Source organism: Equus quagga, chromosome 8 (assembly GCF_021613505.1).
Source record: "Equus quagga isolate Etosha38 chromosome 8, UCLA_HA_Equagga_1.0, whole genome shotgun sequence".
Lineage (NCBI taxonomy): Eukaryota > Metazoa > Chordata > Mammalia > Perissodactyla > Equidae > Equus > Equus quagga.
In genome coordinates this window covers 9,786,835-9,804,359 of record NC_060274.1, presented here as the reverse complement: position 1 = coordinate 9,804,359, position 17,525 = coordinate 9,786,835, and the positions used below count along the sequence as shown (strand labels likewise).

General features: G+C 46.6%; 1 protein-coding gene across 5 annotated transcripts in view; it reads left to right on the top strand.

Annotated features, from left to right (window-relative positions):
- Positions 1–17,525, top strand: part of SYNJ2 (synaptojanin 2) — a 100,111-nt gene that overhangs the window by 75,873 nt on the left and 6,713 nt on the right. For all 5 annotated transcript variants that reach the window (XM_046669644.1, XM_046669643.1, XM_046669642.1 and 2 more), the window contains 11 exons: positions 1,592–1,750; positions 3,346–3,502; positions 4,559–4,676; positions 8,361–8,579; positions 8,685–8,763; positions 9,363–9,531; positions 9,952–10,125; positions 12,092–12,226; positions 13,536–13,648; positions 14,808–14,916; positions 17,059–17,210. In XM_046669644.1, the coding sequence (XP_046525600.1) occupies positions 1,592–1,750; positions 3,346–3,502; positions 4,559–4,676; positions 8,361–8,579; positions 8,685–8,763; positions 9,363–9,531; positions 9,952–10,125; positions 12,092–12,226; positions 13,536–13,648; positions 14,808–14,916; positions 17,059–17,210 (1,584 nt within the window). The remainder of the gene's footprint in view (positions 1–1,591; positions 1,751–3,345; positions 3,503–4,558; positions 4,677–8,360; positions 8,580–8,684; positions 8,764–9,362; positions 9,532–9,951; positions 10,126–12,091; positions 12,227–13,535; positions 13,649–14,807; positions 14,917–17,058; positions 17,211–17,525) is intronic.

Sequence of the window (17,525 nt, the reverse complement as noted above, 5' to 3'; positions counted from 1 at the left end):
AGAAGAACTAGAATGACTTACAACTAGGATATACAACTATGTACTGGGGCTTTGGGGAGAAAGAGAGGAAAAAAAGGAAGAAGATTGGCAACAGATATTAGCCCAGGGCCAGTCTTCCTCACCAAAAAACAAAAACAAAAAACCATTTTTCAAATCTGATTTCATGACTGGAGAGCCCTGTGTGCTCCCGTCTGTCTAAACGTTGCCAATAACGTGCATCACACCACCCTCTAGTGGTGATCAGAGGTTTCCATTCTGGAGCCGGCAGATTCTCTTTTCAATTTCAGGTTTGAATGTTCTCTTTGCTGCGCAAAGCTGACGGCTTGCACACCTTCAGCCTGGTGCAAGCCACCTGTTTCCCAGAAGCGAGGGTAGATTTCAGCTCTTCTTGCCACATATTCTGCCAGTATCTGACACGGTTGGGTGGGTCCTGGAGCTCTCCCGTGTGAGCCAGGTCCCTTAACACTGACATCCTAGGTACTAGGCTACACACGCACTCCAGGCAAAAAATTCTTTAGTTTTCATTCCTAAGGTGATAATCCTGGAGGTAGTTTTAAGTTTCTTGTATTAAAGAAGAAACAAACAAGTGAGCTGGGAAAGTTGCAAATTATCGTTTTCCAGGTTATGGAGGACATCACACATGTTTTCTTTGTGCATTTGTGTCTATGTAGTTAAGAAAAAAATGTCCAACCCTTCTTACTTAAAAGTTCTGTTTTGAAATAGTAAACTTGGGACACATTCAAAATATTTAAAGGGCTCTGGGCTTACAATACAGCTCCTTTTTTCAACAACAGAAATATTGAGGGTACCTATAAGTTAATACCCTACACCTGTGCTGTCCACTAGCCACAAGTAGCCATTTACATTTAAATTAATTAAAATTAAGACACAAAATCCTTGTTTGCGCTGGCCGCATTTCAAGTGCTCAGTGGCTACACGTGGCGGGCGGCTTCCATGTTGGACAGCGTAGATGAAGGGCGATTCCATCACTGCAGAAAGTTCTATTGAACACGCTGCTCCACACGCTCATTTATTTGGCTGTGATCGTTTTAACCTTCTGTCCTGAATGTTAGCTCAGGGCTAATCTTCCTCCAAAAAATAAATAAATAAATAAATAAAAATAAGAATAAAATGTAAGCCATGTAAAAGTTACTCAGTAGGTTTATGGGATTAGTGAAAACTGAGTTGGTCTAGAAGACTCTTTTTTTTTAAAGTAGCATTTTAAGAAAAGCACCTCTGCTTGTCATGTGCATAGTGAGCCATTTTTTCTCCCCCTCCCACCTTCCTTGCAAGATGGGCCAGAATGATCATGATTTTCTTTCTTTCTTTTTTTTTTTGGTGAGGAAGATTAGTCCTGAGCTAACATCTGTTGCCAATCTTCCTCTTTTTCTGCTTGAGGAAGATTAGCCCTGAGCTAACATCTGTGCCAGTCCTCCTCTATTTTGTATGTGGGACACCTCCACAGCATGGCTGACGAGTGCAGTAGGTCCACACCCGGGATTGGAACCCGCGAACCCGCCAAAGTGGAAAGTGCAGAATTTTAACCACTCAACCACAGCCGGCCCTGATCATGATTTTCTTTACAATTTAGGGAAGAAATATTTTCTCTCACGATTACGTGTTTTGGTGCGGGGATTTCAACTACCGCATCGATCTCACGTATGAAGAAGTCTTCTATTTTGTCAAACGCCAAGACTGGAAGAAACTTCTGGAATTTGATCAGCTACAGCTACAGAAATCAAGTGGAAAAGTAAGTTGTGCTTTTGAAATATTTTTGAGCAGCTGCTCCAATGCGGGATAACAGCTACTAAAGGTGTATGCTAGGGTTTGGCAAATTAAGTTCCACGAGTGGATTTAACAGTGATGCCGATATTGTAGAAAACACGCATGATGTGTGAAGTTAGACAAACGTGAGCATCAGTTCACACCCATTTCCTGTTCCTCCTCAAATGGGCTTGCACGGCCCATTCATGGTCTGTGGGTCTTCTCTCGGCTGGAGGGGCCATTGCTTATATGAAAGGACCCTGGTGACACATAAGCCCACTGCAGGAGCCAATGTGAATGCTAATGCATGCAGATCTACCCCATGTCATCCTCATGGGCAAGGCTTGTGGGAGCTGCTGTATTTCAGGTCCCCTGAACCACCAAGTGACCCTTTAGACTCTGCTCAGAGTATTTTATTTTGGTGATATCTCTGTGAACACACTAACAATTAGAACAATATCTAATACACCTTGCACACCAATTTGTCTGGATAATCCTCAAGACTGTCTTACAAATTAGGTAGTATACGCATTTTATACATAAGAAAACTGAGGCCACTGTCAAATAACTTGTCTAAGGTCACACAGTCAGCACACAGAGCCATGATACAGCCAAGACTGTCAAACTACAGGGCTGTTTCTCCCCTCCATGACCCCTGTGCCATTTTCGGGGACTCCGTGGGTTATGACATCGTAGGAAAGATTCAAGTATAGGATCCGTCCTCAGTTCTTCAAGGTCACGCTGGCCAGCCTCCAGGGGACACGAATCTTGTCTTCTCCTCCGGCTAATACTGTTTGCTTATTTTGGTACCTGTCATCTTCCCAGCAGGATGAGCTGAGGCGAGGGCAGCGCAGCTAAATTCCCTTTTTAAAATGCAGCTGGTTCAATGTGTGAAGATAGGAAAGTTCAGGTCTCCTACAGCGAGATTCCAATGTTCTTCCAGGTTTCTGTGCCCTCTGAGCCCTCAACCCTGTGGAGGGATCACGGAGGGGGCACCAGATGGAAAAGTACCACGCCATACCTTCCTAAGACAGGCTTTTCTTTCTTCCTCCTACCAATATTCTCCACACCCTTCCACTCATGCAGGGAGTGAACGTCTGTTTCTGGGTCTTTCCATGGCATCAAGGCTGGATCCAGAGCTAAATGAAGACAGAGGAGAGTTTGACTTTAGCTCTCGGCTTCTTTTTACCCAATTTGTTTAGTTAACAAATATCTACTGAGGGCTTGCTAGGTATGGGCCGGGCGCTGCCCGAGGCCTGCAGGGTGCATCCTTGCCTCGTGCCTGGGCCCTGTCTTCTAGGTCACGGACCAGCAGACGGTGTCACAGATGGGGTACCAGAGGTGGGAGGGAGACCCAACAGTGATGTGTAAGTCGGCAGAACAAATAGATAATCATCACTTTTTTGCTAATTAAAAGGCACACGTATACTCGGTTTAAGACATGTTTGCCAACATAGTGTCGATCCTGTTACTTCTTAGGAGTAGAGCACTCTGGTATGTGCCTTTTCATGTTTTGTTTTTCATATAACACAGAATCAAGGAGAACTGAGGTGGTCTTCTGACTTCTTTTCCTCCCAATAGATTTTTAAAGACTTTCACGAAGGCGCCATTAATTTTGGACCCACCTACAAGTATGATGTCGGCTCTGCCGCCTACGACACAAGTGACAAATGCCGCACCCCCGCCTGGACAGACAGGGTCCTGTGGTGGAGGAAGAGGCATCCTTTTGACCGAACAGGTGCGTGAGGCATGTGTATTTTCGGAGCTGCTGGAGGGCGAATGATCAGTACCATAGAGAAACGATTGCATTTATTCAGCCTAGCGCTCTTGGCTACATAAATAACATTTTCTTGATATCCCAGAACTATGCAGAAGTCATCCCAGATGTTAGCCCCTGAGCTTTGCAGGTTGTGCTTTGGAGGAATTCCCTTCTGGCCTCTTTCTGGAGACTGATCTGGAATTGGTCCTGCTCCTGGCTGTCCCCATTCCTGTATCACGGCTGCCCTCCCTCCCCACCCCGTCCGCCTTTTGTTCTGGGTGGGAAATGAGGAGCGAAGCCTCGCTCTTTCTCTCCAGCACCTCCGCCCACAACACTCGTGCACTTTATCCAGCCCGTTTTGTTCAACCAAACTCTTATCTGCTTAAAGCTCATATCGAACATGAGCAGGACACAGGAAAGATAAGAGGGTTTTTTTTATCAATTAGTTGTCAAATATGTTCTGAACAATTATTGATGCCCAGCTAGGAAGTGCAGTTTATTTAAAATTCTAACACCTATAAACTCGTACATGAACAACTAAACTTTGCTGGTGAGATGTGTGCTGAGATTTCAAAGCCAGGACATCGCATCTGCAGATGGAAAAGAAACTTTTTCCTTCAGATCAGTTTGTGGACATCCGCGTGGCCCCCGGGCAGTGGGAGGCAGGATGTCTTTGTGTTCTTAGCCTCCGCATCTCCTGCTGGACCAAGTGCTGCAGATCTCCTGTGTTCCTGTGCCCCTGGGGCGGAAACCCCCAGCAGCGATTTCTGTGTCCCCTCCCAGTTTGCCTGTCGGGGGAGGATGTAGGCAGCACTGGTCTTACTGTTTTGGATAATTTACATGGCAGGAGTTTTTACCCCAAGACCCAAAGCCACTTTGGCATGATTTCAAGCCCAGAGGGTTAGAGTGAATGAGTCTGAGACGTGCTGGTCTGTGACATAGATCCCTGTTGTAGAAGCTTTGTAACCGGCGTTGTGTGTGTTGATAACATCCTGTGTTGTCTGTGGGTCTCTTGATTGGAATCCCGGTGAGTAGCTGGAGAACTCAACCTCCTAGACAACGATCTGGATGCGAACACCAAAGTCAGACACACCTGGTCTCCTGGCGCCCTCAAGTATTACGGCCGAGCGGAGCTACAAGCATCTGATCACAGGTATGTCCTCGCTGCCGTGGGCACCTTCTCCTCTGCTGGGGAAGGCAGCATCTGCTGCTCCACGCGGAGGACGGGCATGCTGGCCCCGTCTGAATGCGTGTGTGAAATACAGCAAAGAACGAGGGATAAGATGACAAATAGCTGGGTACCCACCACCAAGAATTAACCAGTGCTAGCATTTTCTCATTGCTCTGTATCAGAAATGACATCGTTTGTGAAAATTTCAAAGACACGGCCTATAGTATTCTATGTCATTTAAATTCTCATAAAGGATGTCATTGTACAACTTGCTTTTTCGTTCCTTAATATTTTTGAGATACAATCAGGTTGGTATTATGGCATTCCAGTATTCCACTAAATATATACATGGAATTTACCCATTCACCTACTGATGAATATTTTTCCTAATATTTTCTTATTACAAATACCATAGGGTTTTGAAGTGTTGGAGTCCGGGTTTTCACATGCTCTGAGCTGGTGGCTTGGCCTTGTGTGTCATGCGTTAAGGATGGAACACAAGCAGCCGAGGTGTGTCCACTCAGAGTGCGCTAGGACCAGCGAACGGGGAGCTTACCTGGTAGAACATCTTTGAGGAGATGGAAATGGCGAGGGAGGGTGTAGGTAGGAAGAGTTTGATCTTCCACAGCTGCTACCAAAGCTAGCATGTCAGTCTCAACTTTGACCAGGAAAGAAATGAAGAAAGAGGGTTGGTGGTGAATGGCTGGTCAGCCAGTAGGTCTATATCTTTAGATACTTCTAAATTCTTTAGAAACCTGTTGTTGCAAATGCATACCTAGAAATGAGCTGTGGAAATCTTCAGGTGACTTTTGGGTTTGCTGGTTCAGTGAGTATGTTTAGAAGCATTCATTTAACCAATATTTATTAAGGGGCCGTATAGACGAGGCCTTGTTCCTGGCACTGATGATAAGCAGTGAGCAAAACAGACGAGATCATGCTCTCATGGAATTTTCTAGTGAGCACAGATGGACAGTAACCAGATATAAGTGTTGTGAAAGAAACAAAGTAGTAGCAGAGGTCAGACAAGGGGTTGGTGCTATTTTATACCCAGTGATCCTGGAAGGCCTCTCTGATAAGATGGCCTTGGAGCCGAGACCTGAAGAAAATGAGAGTGTGAGCCATGTGGATTTCAGGTAGAGAATGTTCAGGGTAGGGAGCATGGCAGTGAAGATCCAGGAGTCTGGAGAATAGAGAGGCTGAAGTGAAAAGAGTGAGGGAAGGTCACAAGGAGATGAGGTGAGATGTGCATGGAACACAGACTGGATGGACCCCTGTGGGCCATAACTGGGACGGTGGATTTTACTCTGAGCTGAGGAGCGGTGTTCTCTGACGAGGTGTTAACAGAATCACCCAAAGGGACTCCAATGGGGCCAGGTGGAGGCTAGTGCAGGAAGCGAGGGAAGAAATGGCGCCGGCTTTAGACCACCGTGGTCGTGGGTCACTGTGGCGAGAAGTGGTTGGGTTCTGGATGGATTTTGAAAGTGGAGCCAACAGAATTGGCTGATGGATTGGATGTGGGGAGAGAGAGAGAGAGAGAGAGGAGCTGAGGATGGCTGCAGGGATTTGGGCCTGAGCAACTGGAAGGATGGAGTAGAGGTTACTCAACTGCGAAGCCTGGCAGGTGCAGATCTGGTTTGACACTTAGATATTTATTGATTTTTCTCATTATAAAAGCAGAACATCTTGGGGAAAATTAGGGGAAAATAAACAAGTCATCCATAGTCTCACCCTCTGAGACGAAATCTAGTAATGGTGTGTTATGTGTCTTTCTGCTGCATTTTCCATGTATGTTAGAAGATTTTACACCAAAATGTTAACCTGTGTGTGATTTGTGAACATGTGCACACGTACTTATAGATGTATAAATATGTCTAAGAAAATTAGGATTATATGATGTGAGCTGCCATCACATTTGTTCTTCAACTTACTCCATTAATATCTTTTAAAGTTTTTATTTTGAGATAATTGTAGATTTACATGTCGTTGTAAGGAATAATAGAGATCCCGTGTACCCTTTACCCAGTTGCCCCCAATGGTGAGATCCTGTAAATCTATACTAATATAGATACATAATGTCACAACCAGGATATTGACATTGATATATGGTCGAGATATAGAACATTTCCATCACAAGGATGCCCCGTGTTGCCTTTTTCTAGCCATGTTCATTTCCCTTGCTCCCTAACTCCTGTCAACCACTGATCTTTCCTCTCTTCCATAATTTTGTCGTTTCAAGAATGTTACACAAATGGAATCGGAATTGGAAGACTGACTTTTTTCAGCCAGCATAATCCTCTGGCAATTCATCCAGTGGTTACATGTATCAGTAGCTTGTTCCTTTTTATTGCTGAGTGGATAAAGCTGCCTGCTTTTCCTTTCATGAGAGATGTTCCTTCTTCTCTTCTTCACATGGGGCTTCTCTGAAGAGTTTTTCTGCCACAAGTTTTTATTTCTTATTTATTTTTTTTAATTAATTAATTAATTATTTTCTTCTCCCCAAAGCCCCCAAGTACATAGTTGTATATTCTAGTTGTAGGTCCTTCTGGTTATGCTTTGTGGGACGCCGCCTCAGCATGGCCTGACGAGCGATGCTAGGTCCGTGCCCAGGATCCAAACTGGTGAGACCCTGGGCCGCCAAAGCAGAGCGTGCTAACTTAACCACTTGCCACAGGGCCGGCCCCATGCCACACATTTTTTAAAACACTCACTTAGTGCATATTCTTGCATCATATTTTTCTCAACCTTCTTTTTTCTTGCTTCTCTAGAAAATGCAAAAAAGTCTAACAATAATATAAATTTGTTGGAGGAATAATACTGATACTATCACTCACGCCTTAATTTTTGTAGCGTTCCCTAGTTTTAAAGGTTGTCACCACATTATGTACTATTTTGTCTTATGTTTGCTTCCACTTAATATTGTATTGTAAAGGTCTTTAATAAGCTTACATAAACTTCATAATAAAGGATTTTCTACATTTTTGTAAAGAGTAAAACCATTCCTATATCAGAATTACAGTAATGATTGCATTATTTCCTGCTGATCTGTTTTCCGGTGTATGTCAAATAGATTTTTACAATGTTATTTTTAATGATTGCATAGTGTGTTACCATGCGGCTACACCCTAACCTCTGTCCCTATTATGGAACAGTTAGATTGTTTCTCCTTTTTTCCCTCCCATCAACAGTGCTGCAATGATCAACCGTGTGTATAAATGTTTGTCTGAATCTCTGGCCATTTTCTTAGAATAGAGTCCTAGAATTGAGATTAGTAGGTCAAACGAGGTGAACGTTTTTAACACAAATTGCCAAATTGCCCTCCGAAAAGTTTGACCCCCTAGCAAAGGGGGAAATTCCCACTTCTCTACATCCTTGGCAATCCTTGGCAATGCTGGCGATTACCATTTAAAAAATCTTTGCTAATGGTTGGTACTGTTTTTTCTCAAATCATCCTTAGATAAAAATGCCAAGATAGCACAAAGATTGGGCAACAATAAACACTGAAACGCTAGGACAGACCAGCCAGGCTGCAGGGGCCCGTGCTGGAGGCCACACTGACAGGCAATTGATGTGGAGAGTTTATAGCAGAGCTCTGGGGACTGGGGCTGAGGGCCCTGTGGCTCTTGTCCCGGGTTAACTTTTCCCATGTTCCCTTCGTGTCTAATGCAGACCCGTGCTGGCGATCGTGGAGGTGGAAGTACAAGAAGTCGATGTGGGTGCTCGGGAGAGGGTGTTCCAGGAAGTGTCCTCTTTCCAGGGTCCCCTGGACGCCACTGTCGTAGTCAACCTTCAGTCGCCAACCTTAGAAGAGAAAAACGAGTTTCCTGAGGACGTGCGCATCGAGCTCATGGAGACCTTGGGGAATTATGGGACAATCGTCCTTGTCAGGTAGCTCCTGGCCCGGCTGGCATGGCCCCGGGTGTGCATGTCCTCAAGAACTGAGAGCTGCCAAGTCGCACTGGGAGTTGACTTGGCGCATCTCCTCTATTCCAGGATCAACCAAGGGCAGATGCTGGTGACTTTTGCAGACGGTCACTCGGCTCTCAGCGTCCTGGATGTGGATGGTATGAAGGTGGGTCGCGTTTGGTCACCCATGGAGCAAGGGCTGCTTAATCCCTGTGGTTTGCGTGTGCTGTCATGTGGTCGTGTCATCCCGTCTCCTCACCTGTGTCTTTGGGTGTAGGTACCACATTCGGGCAGCAGCTAGGACTCCTCATTCTGATAGCTAATTCTGGTATCTTCGTTGAGGTATCTAATGTCCAGCCCTGGCCACTTGCAGAATTTGAGAGAAAGAGCAAGTTAAAACTTAGCTCCCACTGAGTTACTGAGTCTGTCTTTGCTCCCACCTCCATGTGGGAGGGTGTTGCCATCATTCTCTTTAGAGTATATACTTTGGAATATGCAGCTTATTGGTAGCTTCTATGTTGATAATATTCTGGTTTTAAATTCACATGGAATGAAAAGCCAGAGATGATAATTCAGCTTTATTTAGACCAAATAATTGTGAGCTGTGCTGAGCCTGCCTGAGCTCTAGACCCTCCCTTTTTCTTGGGGAAACACGAAGACTGGCCTGGCCCCCCCTGCGTGAACTTGCACGAGATGCACTGTGGGATCAAAGGGAGTTGTTCTGACGTCTGCGCTCCTTCTCGGACGGCCGCTCTGTCCTCACAGGTGAAAGGCAGAGCCGTGCAGATCAGACCGAAGACCAAGGACTGGCTGAAAGGTTTGCAGGAGGAGATCGTCCGAAAGCGGGACAGCCTGGTCTCCATGTCTCCCACTGCCAACTCCTGTCTGCTGGAGGAGAACTTCGACTTCACAAGTTTGGACTATGACTCAGAAGGTGCGTACCCCTGTGAGGACTTCTCAGTCGGGACGGCAAGGCGGGCGGGCAGGAAGTTCTCCCAGGAGCAGGCGTGAGATTTTCAAGATTCCTTCTGGAACCCTGCCTCGTGGAGATTAGACAGGGAACTTGAAATGTGCAGGGAGGATGCATGAAATGGTAAATGGGACCTGGAGACGTCTAAAATTACATTGGATAAGTGGTTTTGAGGATGTCAGGGCTGCAGCTCCGTCCCGTGTCTCAGGCATGAATGGAATTGGGGTCCCATCCCTGCTGACACGTGGGTGCCCGTGGGCTGCTGGCAGCTATGTCACAGGTGTCCTGACATGAGCCACAGACCTTGATGTTGACTCAGACACACCCATGAAAGGCTATGCCGTTTCACCCTGATTGTTGGCTGTGACTCATTTCCTTCTCCAGGGGTTATTCTCGAAGATGACGAAGACTATTTGGTGGAGGAGCTGGGGCAGCCTGTGGTCTCAGACGGTGAACTGGGGGGAGACGACCTTTCCGATACCCCCAGCTCCACAGCAGCGGCACCTCCCAGCAAGTCACCTGCACTCGTCAAAAAGAAGCAGCATCCGACCTACAAAGGTAGCTTGGACCTTCCTTTTCTAAGTAGCCTTGGCGTTGAGCTCCCTCTTTTTCTCGGCAGCGGCTGCATTGTGCCGTCAATCAAGTGTGCACGTCCCATGAAAAGGCTAAAATAAGTCTGCTATGACTCCAGCTGCCATCACACTGATTTCTCTAGTGATTTGTATTTTTCTACAGCTGGTACCCCTATGACACACCAGATTCATAATGATTCCTGTTTCCTCTGTGATTGGGATGACCACAGCTCTGAACCGGTTTTACAATTGTGGGGTTTTTTTTCCTTCTCTAAAACTTTTCTGATTCAATCTCATAAGAGACATGTTCAATATCTCTGTCCTGCCTTGGTGCATTGTTACATCCTTATATTATGATAGAGTAATATTATACATTAGCATTATTGTATCATTTTAGACTTAAGTAGGGCTGAAAGTCAGTGGATTGAACTGCAGGTCCCTAGATTAAATGGTATAATCACTCTTTTTGAGTAAGTTTTAGAACTTACGGAACGGAAGTGTCACGTGGGCTGGAAAGCAGGCTAGTTCATATCTCAGCATCAGACTCCTGCGGCACAGCTCCGTCCACAGCCACGAATGCCTTCCAGCTGTTGGTCCAGCTGTGTGTCCCCCCCTGGAAGAAAGCTGTACCCAGCAGGTGTAGGAGCTTAGCCGTGTGCCAGGACCCTTTGAGCTGAGCCTGAAAACAGAGGACAGGAGTGAAAGTGAATTAAGATGCTTCCCAGGGAAGGTGCTTTGCTGGGAGGGGTGCAAAGTCCCCCAAGCCCCTTTGTCTAGTGTCCCAAAGCTGGTCCGTAGCCCAGCTGCATGGAACCATCAGGAGCTGTCAAACTTACAGGCTGCCGAGCCCCATCATAGAGATGTGCTTTAGCCAGGGGTGGGCTGGGATCCGGGAAACCTGGCATGTCGTGAATCTCCCCAGACACTTGGGATGCACAGCCAGGTTTGGGGGCTGCTGCCCCATACAGGACCAGCAGCCTTCACCAGCAGTCAACGTGGTTCTGCACGCTGTTCTCCTGAAGTGCTCCTGCCCTGGCGTGGTCGCAGCTGAAGGGATGTGTTCTTCAGACAAGAGGCGGCCCTCTTCGCCGGGGTGGCCGTCCTTCAGGCAGCCCCTGAAAGGGAGGGCAGATGTGAGAGCAGTGCCTCTTTGAAAGAAAAATAGAACCACCTGGGGCTGTGCGGGCAGCCTGGCCACCCGGTGGGCATCGAGGAGGTATAAACACCCTGTGGGGTGCTCAGGCATTCCCATTAGGAGAAGTCCTGCTTCTCCCCAGCTCAGCCTCGAAGATACATGGGGTTGAGCGCTTGGATTTGAAGGATGAGCGTCTGAGCCAAAATGAAATGAATCGGGCTGTGTTGTAGTGTGGGAGAGGAAACCTAAAATTGTCCTGAATTTCAATGCAATATTTCTGTAATAAAACAGAAGCAGTCGCCTCTTCCTACCGCTCTTAGCCTTCGAAGGTTTTCGCAGGACGAGGCAGGATGGCGAACACTGGTGAAGTAGCCGGCGATGGCTGCCATCTGTGGGACTTGAGGAGGAAGCAGGGACACCTCATACGAGGAGCTTGTGGCTGGACGCCAGGCTGCCCTGCTGGCAGCGAGTGAGCTTCCCAAACAGTTGTCATGTTTTGGAGTGAGGAATTACCAATGAGGCACTCTGGTTTCCAACTGTCTCCTCTCCTCTATGTGGAAATCTCGTGGATTATTTCCAAGGAGACACACCGACGCTTTAAAACACGATGTCAGTGTCTCTCATGTCTGGACAGCAAACCTTGTCCATGGTTCACTGCATATTCCAAGCAGGCATTGGATGCCCCCCTCCCTCCCGTGCCCGCAGAAAGGGACACGCCTCCGCTGTCCTGCGGGAGCTCCTCCTGCCGCAGTCGGCTCTGTGCAGGCCTGAGGGCGGCCCCTGACTTGCCTCACTCACCTTCCGCCATGCCCTCCAGATGATGCTGACCTGGCGGAGTTAAAGCAGGAGCTGGAAGCAGTTGGGGATTCGCACCACCGCTCTCCAAGCAGGTCTCTGTCGGTGCCCAGTAGGCCTCGGCCACCTCACCCACCGCAGAGACCGCCCCCTCCAAGTAAGACTTTGCTTGCTCTTGGCTTACCACAATGCCTGCTGGGAATCATTGTGCCTTTCCTGCTACCGAACAGATGGCTCAAAATCCACTTCTCTCTAGGCTTTGAGTCCCCACAATGCTTTTCCCCTTCCTTGGGCTCCTTTTTGTCTTAGAGCCACGACACGCTTGAGAGCAGAGACAGCTGTGCGTCTCGTGGCAGGTTGAACGATTCCTTCATAAAGCTGTTCTTCGTCGTCCTGTAGCTGTGTAGCTTTAAGCGGATTTTAGTTTGAAACCTTATAGGATGGAATATTGGGGCCGCAGGCGAGCCAGCGACTTTTTTAGCTCCTTCCTCCCCGACCCCCTGAAGTATCTTTCAGAATCTTCTCTCCTTGACTGCTGCCCGCCCTCTCCTTGCTTGTTAGGACTCAAGTAAGCCCAGGGTGATGGCATGCCAGCCTCTAACCAGGCGCCATCCCAGCTGTGCGCTCACGCCTGTGGGCTCCTGGCGTTCTTCAACTTGAGGACAAGTTCTTCCCAGCTCAGGCCTCACAGGGTAGTGCTTTTCCTCCTGACTCCTCAAAAAGACAGTGCTTTGCCCATCAAACTTTCCTTAATTACCTGAAAATAAAGTTGTGACGTGCTTTTGATCAGTTTCTCTTTGACCTCTACTGTTGACTTCTCCAACACTCCTTCCCCCAAAATGTGGCAATCAGATATCTAGATTTTTCTGAGGCTTTACTTTCAGAATTAGGTTCCCCTTGGCTTACTTTACAGTAGAAATCTATGGCAAGCGAGAAGCACGTGACTTTTTAAACATACACACAATTTTTTCTTTTTTTTTTTAAACAAAATTGATATCCATTTTGTTTGGTCATTTGTCTTTCATTTAACGAGTCATTAAATCTTGTTCTAAAACACAATTCGTTAATGGCTGCAAGTCTGATTTCATAGGGTTTATTCCCCTGCTTTGGAATTTTTTAGATTTTTGCCCACTAACCGTTTCTAAAATTTGGTCCTAGTAACAGTAGTGAATTTTAAACCCCTTAAAAATGAGTTGACTTTTATATCTGATTTAAATCCCCCCTAGAATGTTAGATTAAAATTTGCATTCAAATAAAGCTTCTCCAGAGAATCTGCATTCGCAGCAGAAGCTGATGGACAGTCGAAAGAGGACTTAAGCTTGGCTCTGTGGATGCCCCAGGGCCGCGTACGCGCTCTCACCCGCATGCGTCTGCGGTTGGCCTTGCTCTCAGCTGCCTGGGAATGTGCCTTGAAGCAGCCGGTGACTTCACTGAGACCCACACTCTGTCCTTGTTGGTTTTCGCAGCTGGTTTAATGGTGAAAAAGTCGGCTTCGGATGTGTCCATCTCCTCTGGCACCCACGGGCAATATTCGATTTTGCAGACAGCAAAACTTCTCCCGGGAGCACCACAGCAAGCAGTGAGTTCTGTATTCAGCTCAAAGAGAAACGGGCCAGTATTTCAGACCCAGGGGTTTACCTTGTCGTGCATCCTCAGTTCCTAAGATCATGCAAGATCACCTCTTTTCCGTGAATACATAGATTTTATCTCTCTAACTGTCTGCCCACCTGCCAGCTCATCCCCAAACCCCGTCACTTAGTAGCAGGTCCTTTATAGGGCTTTTAATTGGTCCTTTAGGACGTTAGAGAGAAAATCATGTTTGATGAAAAATCCCATGTGCCTGCATGGCGGGACTGTTGGTTTCCAGGCTCACTTGCTTCTCGTTGTCCCGACGCTCGGCTTTGACCTTGGTGTGTACTCTACGGTGGTTGGTAGACGGGCAAACAGGAGAAGTTCAGATCAGTTGTCTGACGAAATGCTGATTGTTCTGGCACAGAGTTAGTTAAGCAAAGAGGCCAAAAAGAGTCCTAACAGGGCTAAATAACGCAGTAGGGGAACACTAGTAAGAACAGAGCTGTAGGATTTTGGAGGTGGAGAGTTCCAGAGGATGACAGCGAGCTGCTAAAGACTGCAGGTGACAGTGAATGGAGTAGAGGCGAGGAGGAGGGCGGTGGGGCTGGGTGCTGGGTGGAAGCTAATATGTCCCAGGAGAGTTCAGAGAGCTGGGCCAGGCCCGAGGCTCCGGCGTTCAGAGCCGGAGGAGGCAGTTAACTGGGTGTCGGCGGTTCATGGTGATGAAGGCTGACCATCAGAGGCAACCCAGAGGTTTGAGTTAAGAGCTAGAAAACGCACTTTGAGAAAATACGTGTGCAAGGTGTTTGAATGCCTCAGCCGGGCTGTGGAAAGAGTGGCCTCTGATGATGCTTTCTGGCTTTTATCTGGTTACTGAAATAAAGACAGAGGATAGTTTATTCACATTGCGAAATCCTGTAACCACCCGGTTTGGGAGACGAAGGTCATCTGCTCTAAATATTGTTGCATTCCTCTTCTCGGTGTGAGAGTGCTCCTGGGGGAAACAGAGGCTTGGGGGATGGGGTTTAGGCTGGAGTTTGTGTTTTGATCACTCTCTGATGGAGCCTGTAAGTCTCATGCTCACGTACAGATCAGTAGACAGTGAATGCGCCAGTCTGGTTTCCTACCCGTGTTAATATGCTTCTCTTCCCGATTCTGTCCTCAAGCCCAAAGCTAGGACTGGGATAAGTAAACCTTATAACGTCAAGCAGATCAAAACCACCAATGCTCAGGAGGCGGAAGCAGCAATCCGATGTCTCCTGGAAGCCAGAGGAGGTAGGTGTTCCCCAGGGCTCTCCTCCCCGGGTTGAGAGAAAAACCGACTCTTCTTGTCATTTCATCTTCCTACTAAAAGGGGCCTAGAAGACAAAAGTAACTTTTTTTTTTTTTCTGAAGCCAGTATTAAATGAAAGTACCCTTCAGCAACATTTTATAAAATTCCACTACTAAGATTTATTGTCCATTTAAAATTATGTATTTAAAAGGTAGTAAGTATATAAAAATCATCCCAGGATTATTAAGCAGCACTTAAGGGAGAGACTGAAATAAATGAAAATGAATTTTAGAAGAGGTTAATGTGGGCTCTAACAGATTCTGCTGGCTCTGTAAAAAGAGATAGTTAGATAGCGTCCGAATTCAGGCATAAAATCTCCTTTTTTTTTAAGAAAAAGATTTTTAATTTTTCCTTCTTCTCCCCAAAGCCCCCCAATACATAGTTGTATATTTTAATTGTGGGTCCTTCTAGTTGTGGCACCTGGGACACCACCTCAGCATGGCTTGATGAGTGGTGCCTGGTCTGCACCCAGGATCTGAACTGGCAAAACCCGGGGCTGCCAAAGCAGAGCGTACAAACTTAACCACTTGGCCTCGGGGCCAGCCCCCAAAATCTACTTTTTAGATCCAGCAGCAACTGTAGATTCCTTACTGGCAGCCAGGGATCTCTTCTCTGCCACACTGCCTGATCGTTTTTGCTGTTGTTACTCTGTCTAACCTGTGTTGACCATCTTTTAACTTGGAATCTCCCCCATGCATTCAAATCCCTGGTCACTAACGTTTTTGGGGGGTTTTTGTTTTGTTTCGTTTTGTTTTTAAAACACCCTAGATTTCTAAACTGCTGAGAATTTTATTTTATTTATTTATTTTTAAAATTTTTCCTTTTTATCCCAAAGTCCCCTGGTACATAGTTGTGTATTTTTAGTTGTGGGTCCTTCCACTTGTGGCATGTGGGATGCCTCCTCAGCGTGGCCTGACGAGCGGCACCATGTTCATGTCCAGGATTCAAACTGGCGAAACCCCGGGCCGCTGAAGCAGAGCGCTTGAACTTAACCACTCGGCCATGGACGGGGCCAGCCCCAAGGGGTTTTTTGTTTTGGTTTGGAGTGGGGAGATTAAGCCCTCTGAAAAGCCATATGCAATTACAATTGCCTGATTTGCTTTTAGTCTGGATATTTAACTTATTTGGAATTCCCAAATAACATTTAAGGGGGACATAAATTAAGAGGTTGCAAAACTCTGTTGTAGGATAACACCGTCACAAGTGTTTTTTTTTAATATTTAAAAAGAAATAACTAAAATTATATGGATGTAACAACCGAAGTGTCCATCAACTGATGAATGGTGTATCCATACAATGGAATATTATTCAGCTGTAAAAAGGAGTACTAATACATGCTGTATCATGGGTGAATCTCAGAAATAGTATGCTAAGTAAAAGAAGCCGAACACGAAAGGCCACGCATTATATGATTTCATTTATACGAGGTGTCTGGAAGTGGCAGATCCATACAGACAGAAAGTTATTCGTGGTTTCCAGGGGCTGGACAGAGGAGGGAATGGGGAGTGACGGCTATGCATATGTGTGGGGTTTCTTTTTAGGGTGGTAAAGTTGTTATGGAACTGGATAGTGGTGATGGGCACACAACTTTGTGAATATACTAAAACCCACCAAATCGTATCCTTAAAAAGGGGGAGTTTTATGGTATGTGAATTATTTCCATAAAGTGATTTAAAAAGAAAAATCTATAGATGGAGAGGTTAGGAGAGGTTTGAGGTTTGAAATATACCCAGGGTCCCAACTTAATGTTTTCTTGGTCCTGGGCCCTGCTGCGATTTTGAGGCATTTTGGATCATCTCCTCTGAGAAATACACATAAAACCGTGCATGTGATGTCAGGGCCTCACTGAAGCCCATCAGGACCGCCCACGGACCCCAGATCACATCCCTGGTGAGAAACTGAGTGTGAGAAGCTGGGGCCAAACCTAGCTGATTGGTCCTGACAACTGTCAAAGATTTTTTTTTAGAAAAAAGGAAATACAGTGCATCAGTAAATTATCCTTAGAATGTCGACCGCCTAAAGATTAACTCATGCAGCGAATTGCCTTGACCTGTACACGTCAGCCATGCAATCGTGTGTTTCAGGCACCCCGGGAGAAGCCCTAAATGCCACGGCCCCAAGGGACCAAGGGTCTTCCAAACCAGAGCCCACAGCGGGGGTGGCCCCACTCCTGCCCCGTCGGCCAGCACCCAGAGTTCCTGCCATCAAGAAGCCAACCTTGAGGAGGACAGGAAAGGTAAGAACCTGGTAGTGGAAGCCCCTTGTCCTAAGTTGCTCGAATGTCTCGTTAGATAATGTCTCCATTGAGCCTGGTCTCTGCATACGCATTCATGAATACGCATCCTTGAGGAACATGCTTGGCAAGTGCTTTCCCCTTCGTATTCCTGCTGCATCTTGTCTCTAGCTGAGCAGAAAAACCAGGAGTTTCTCACCGTGATGGGAACAGCTTGGAGGTATCATGCCTCCCGAATGTTCTGTCGGAGTCCCCAAATCGAACCACCATGGGATGCTTTATTCCAAATGTTCCGCACTTCCCATTTGTGTGTGGTCT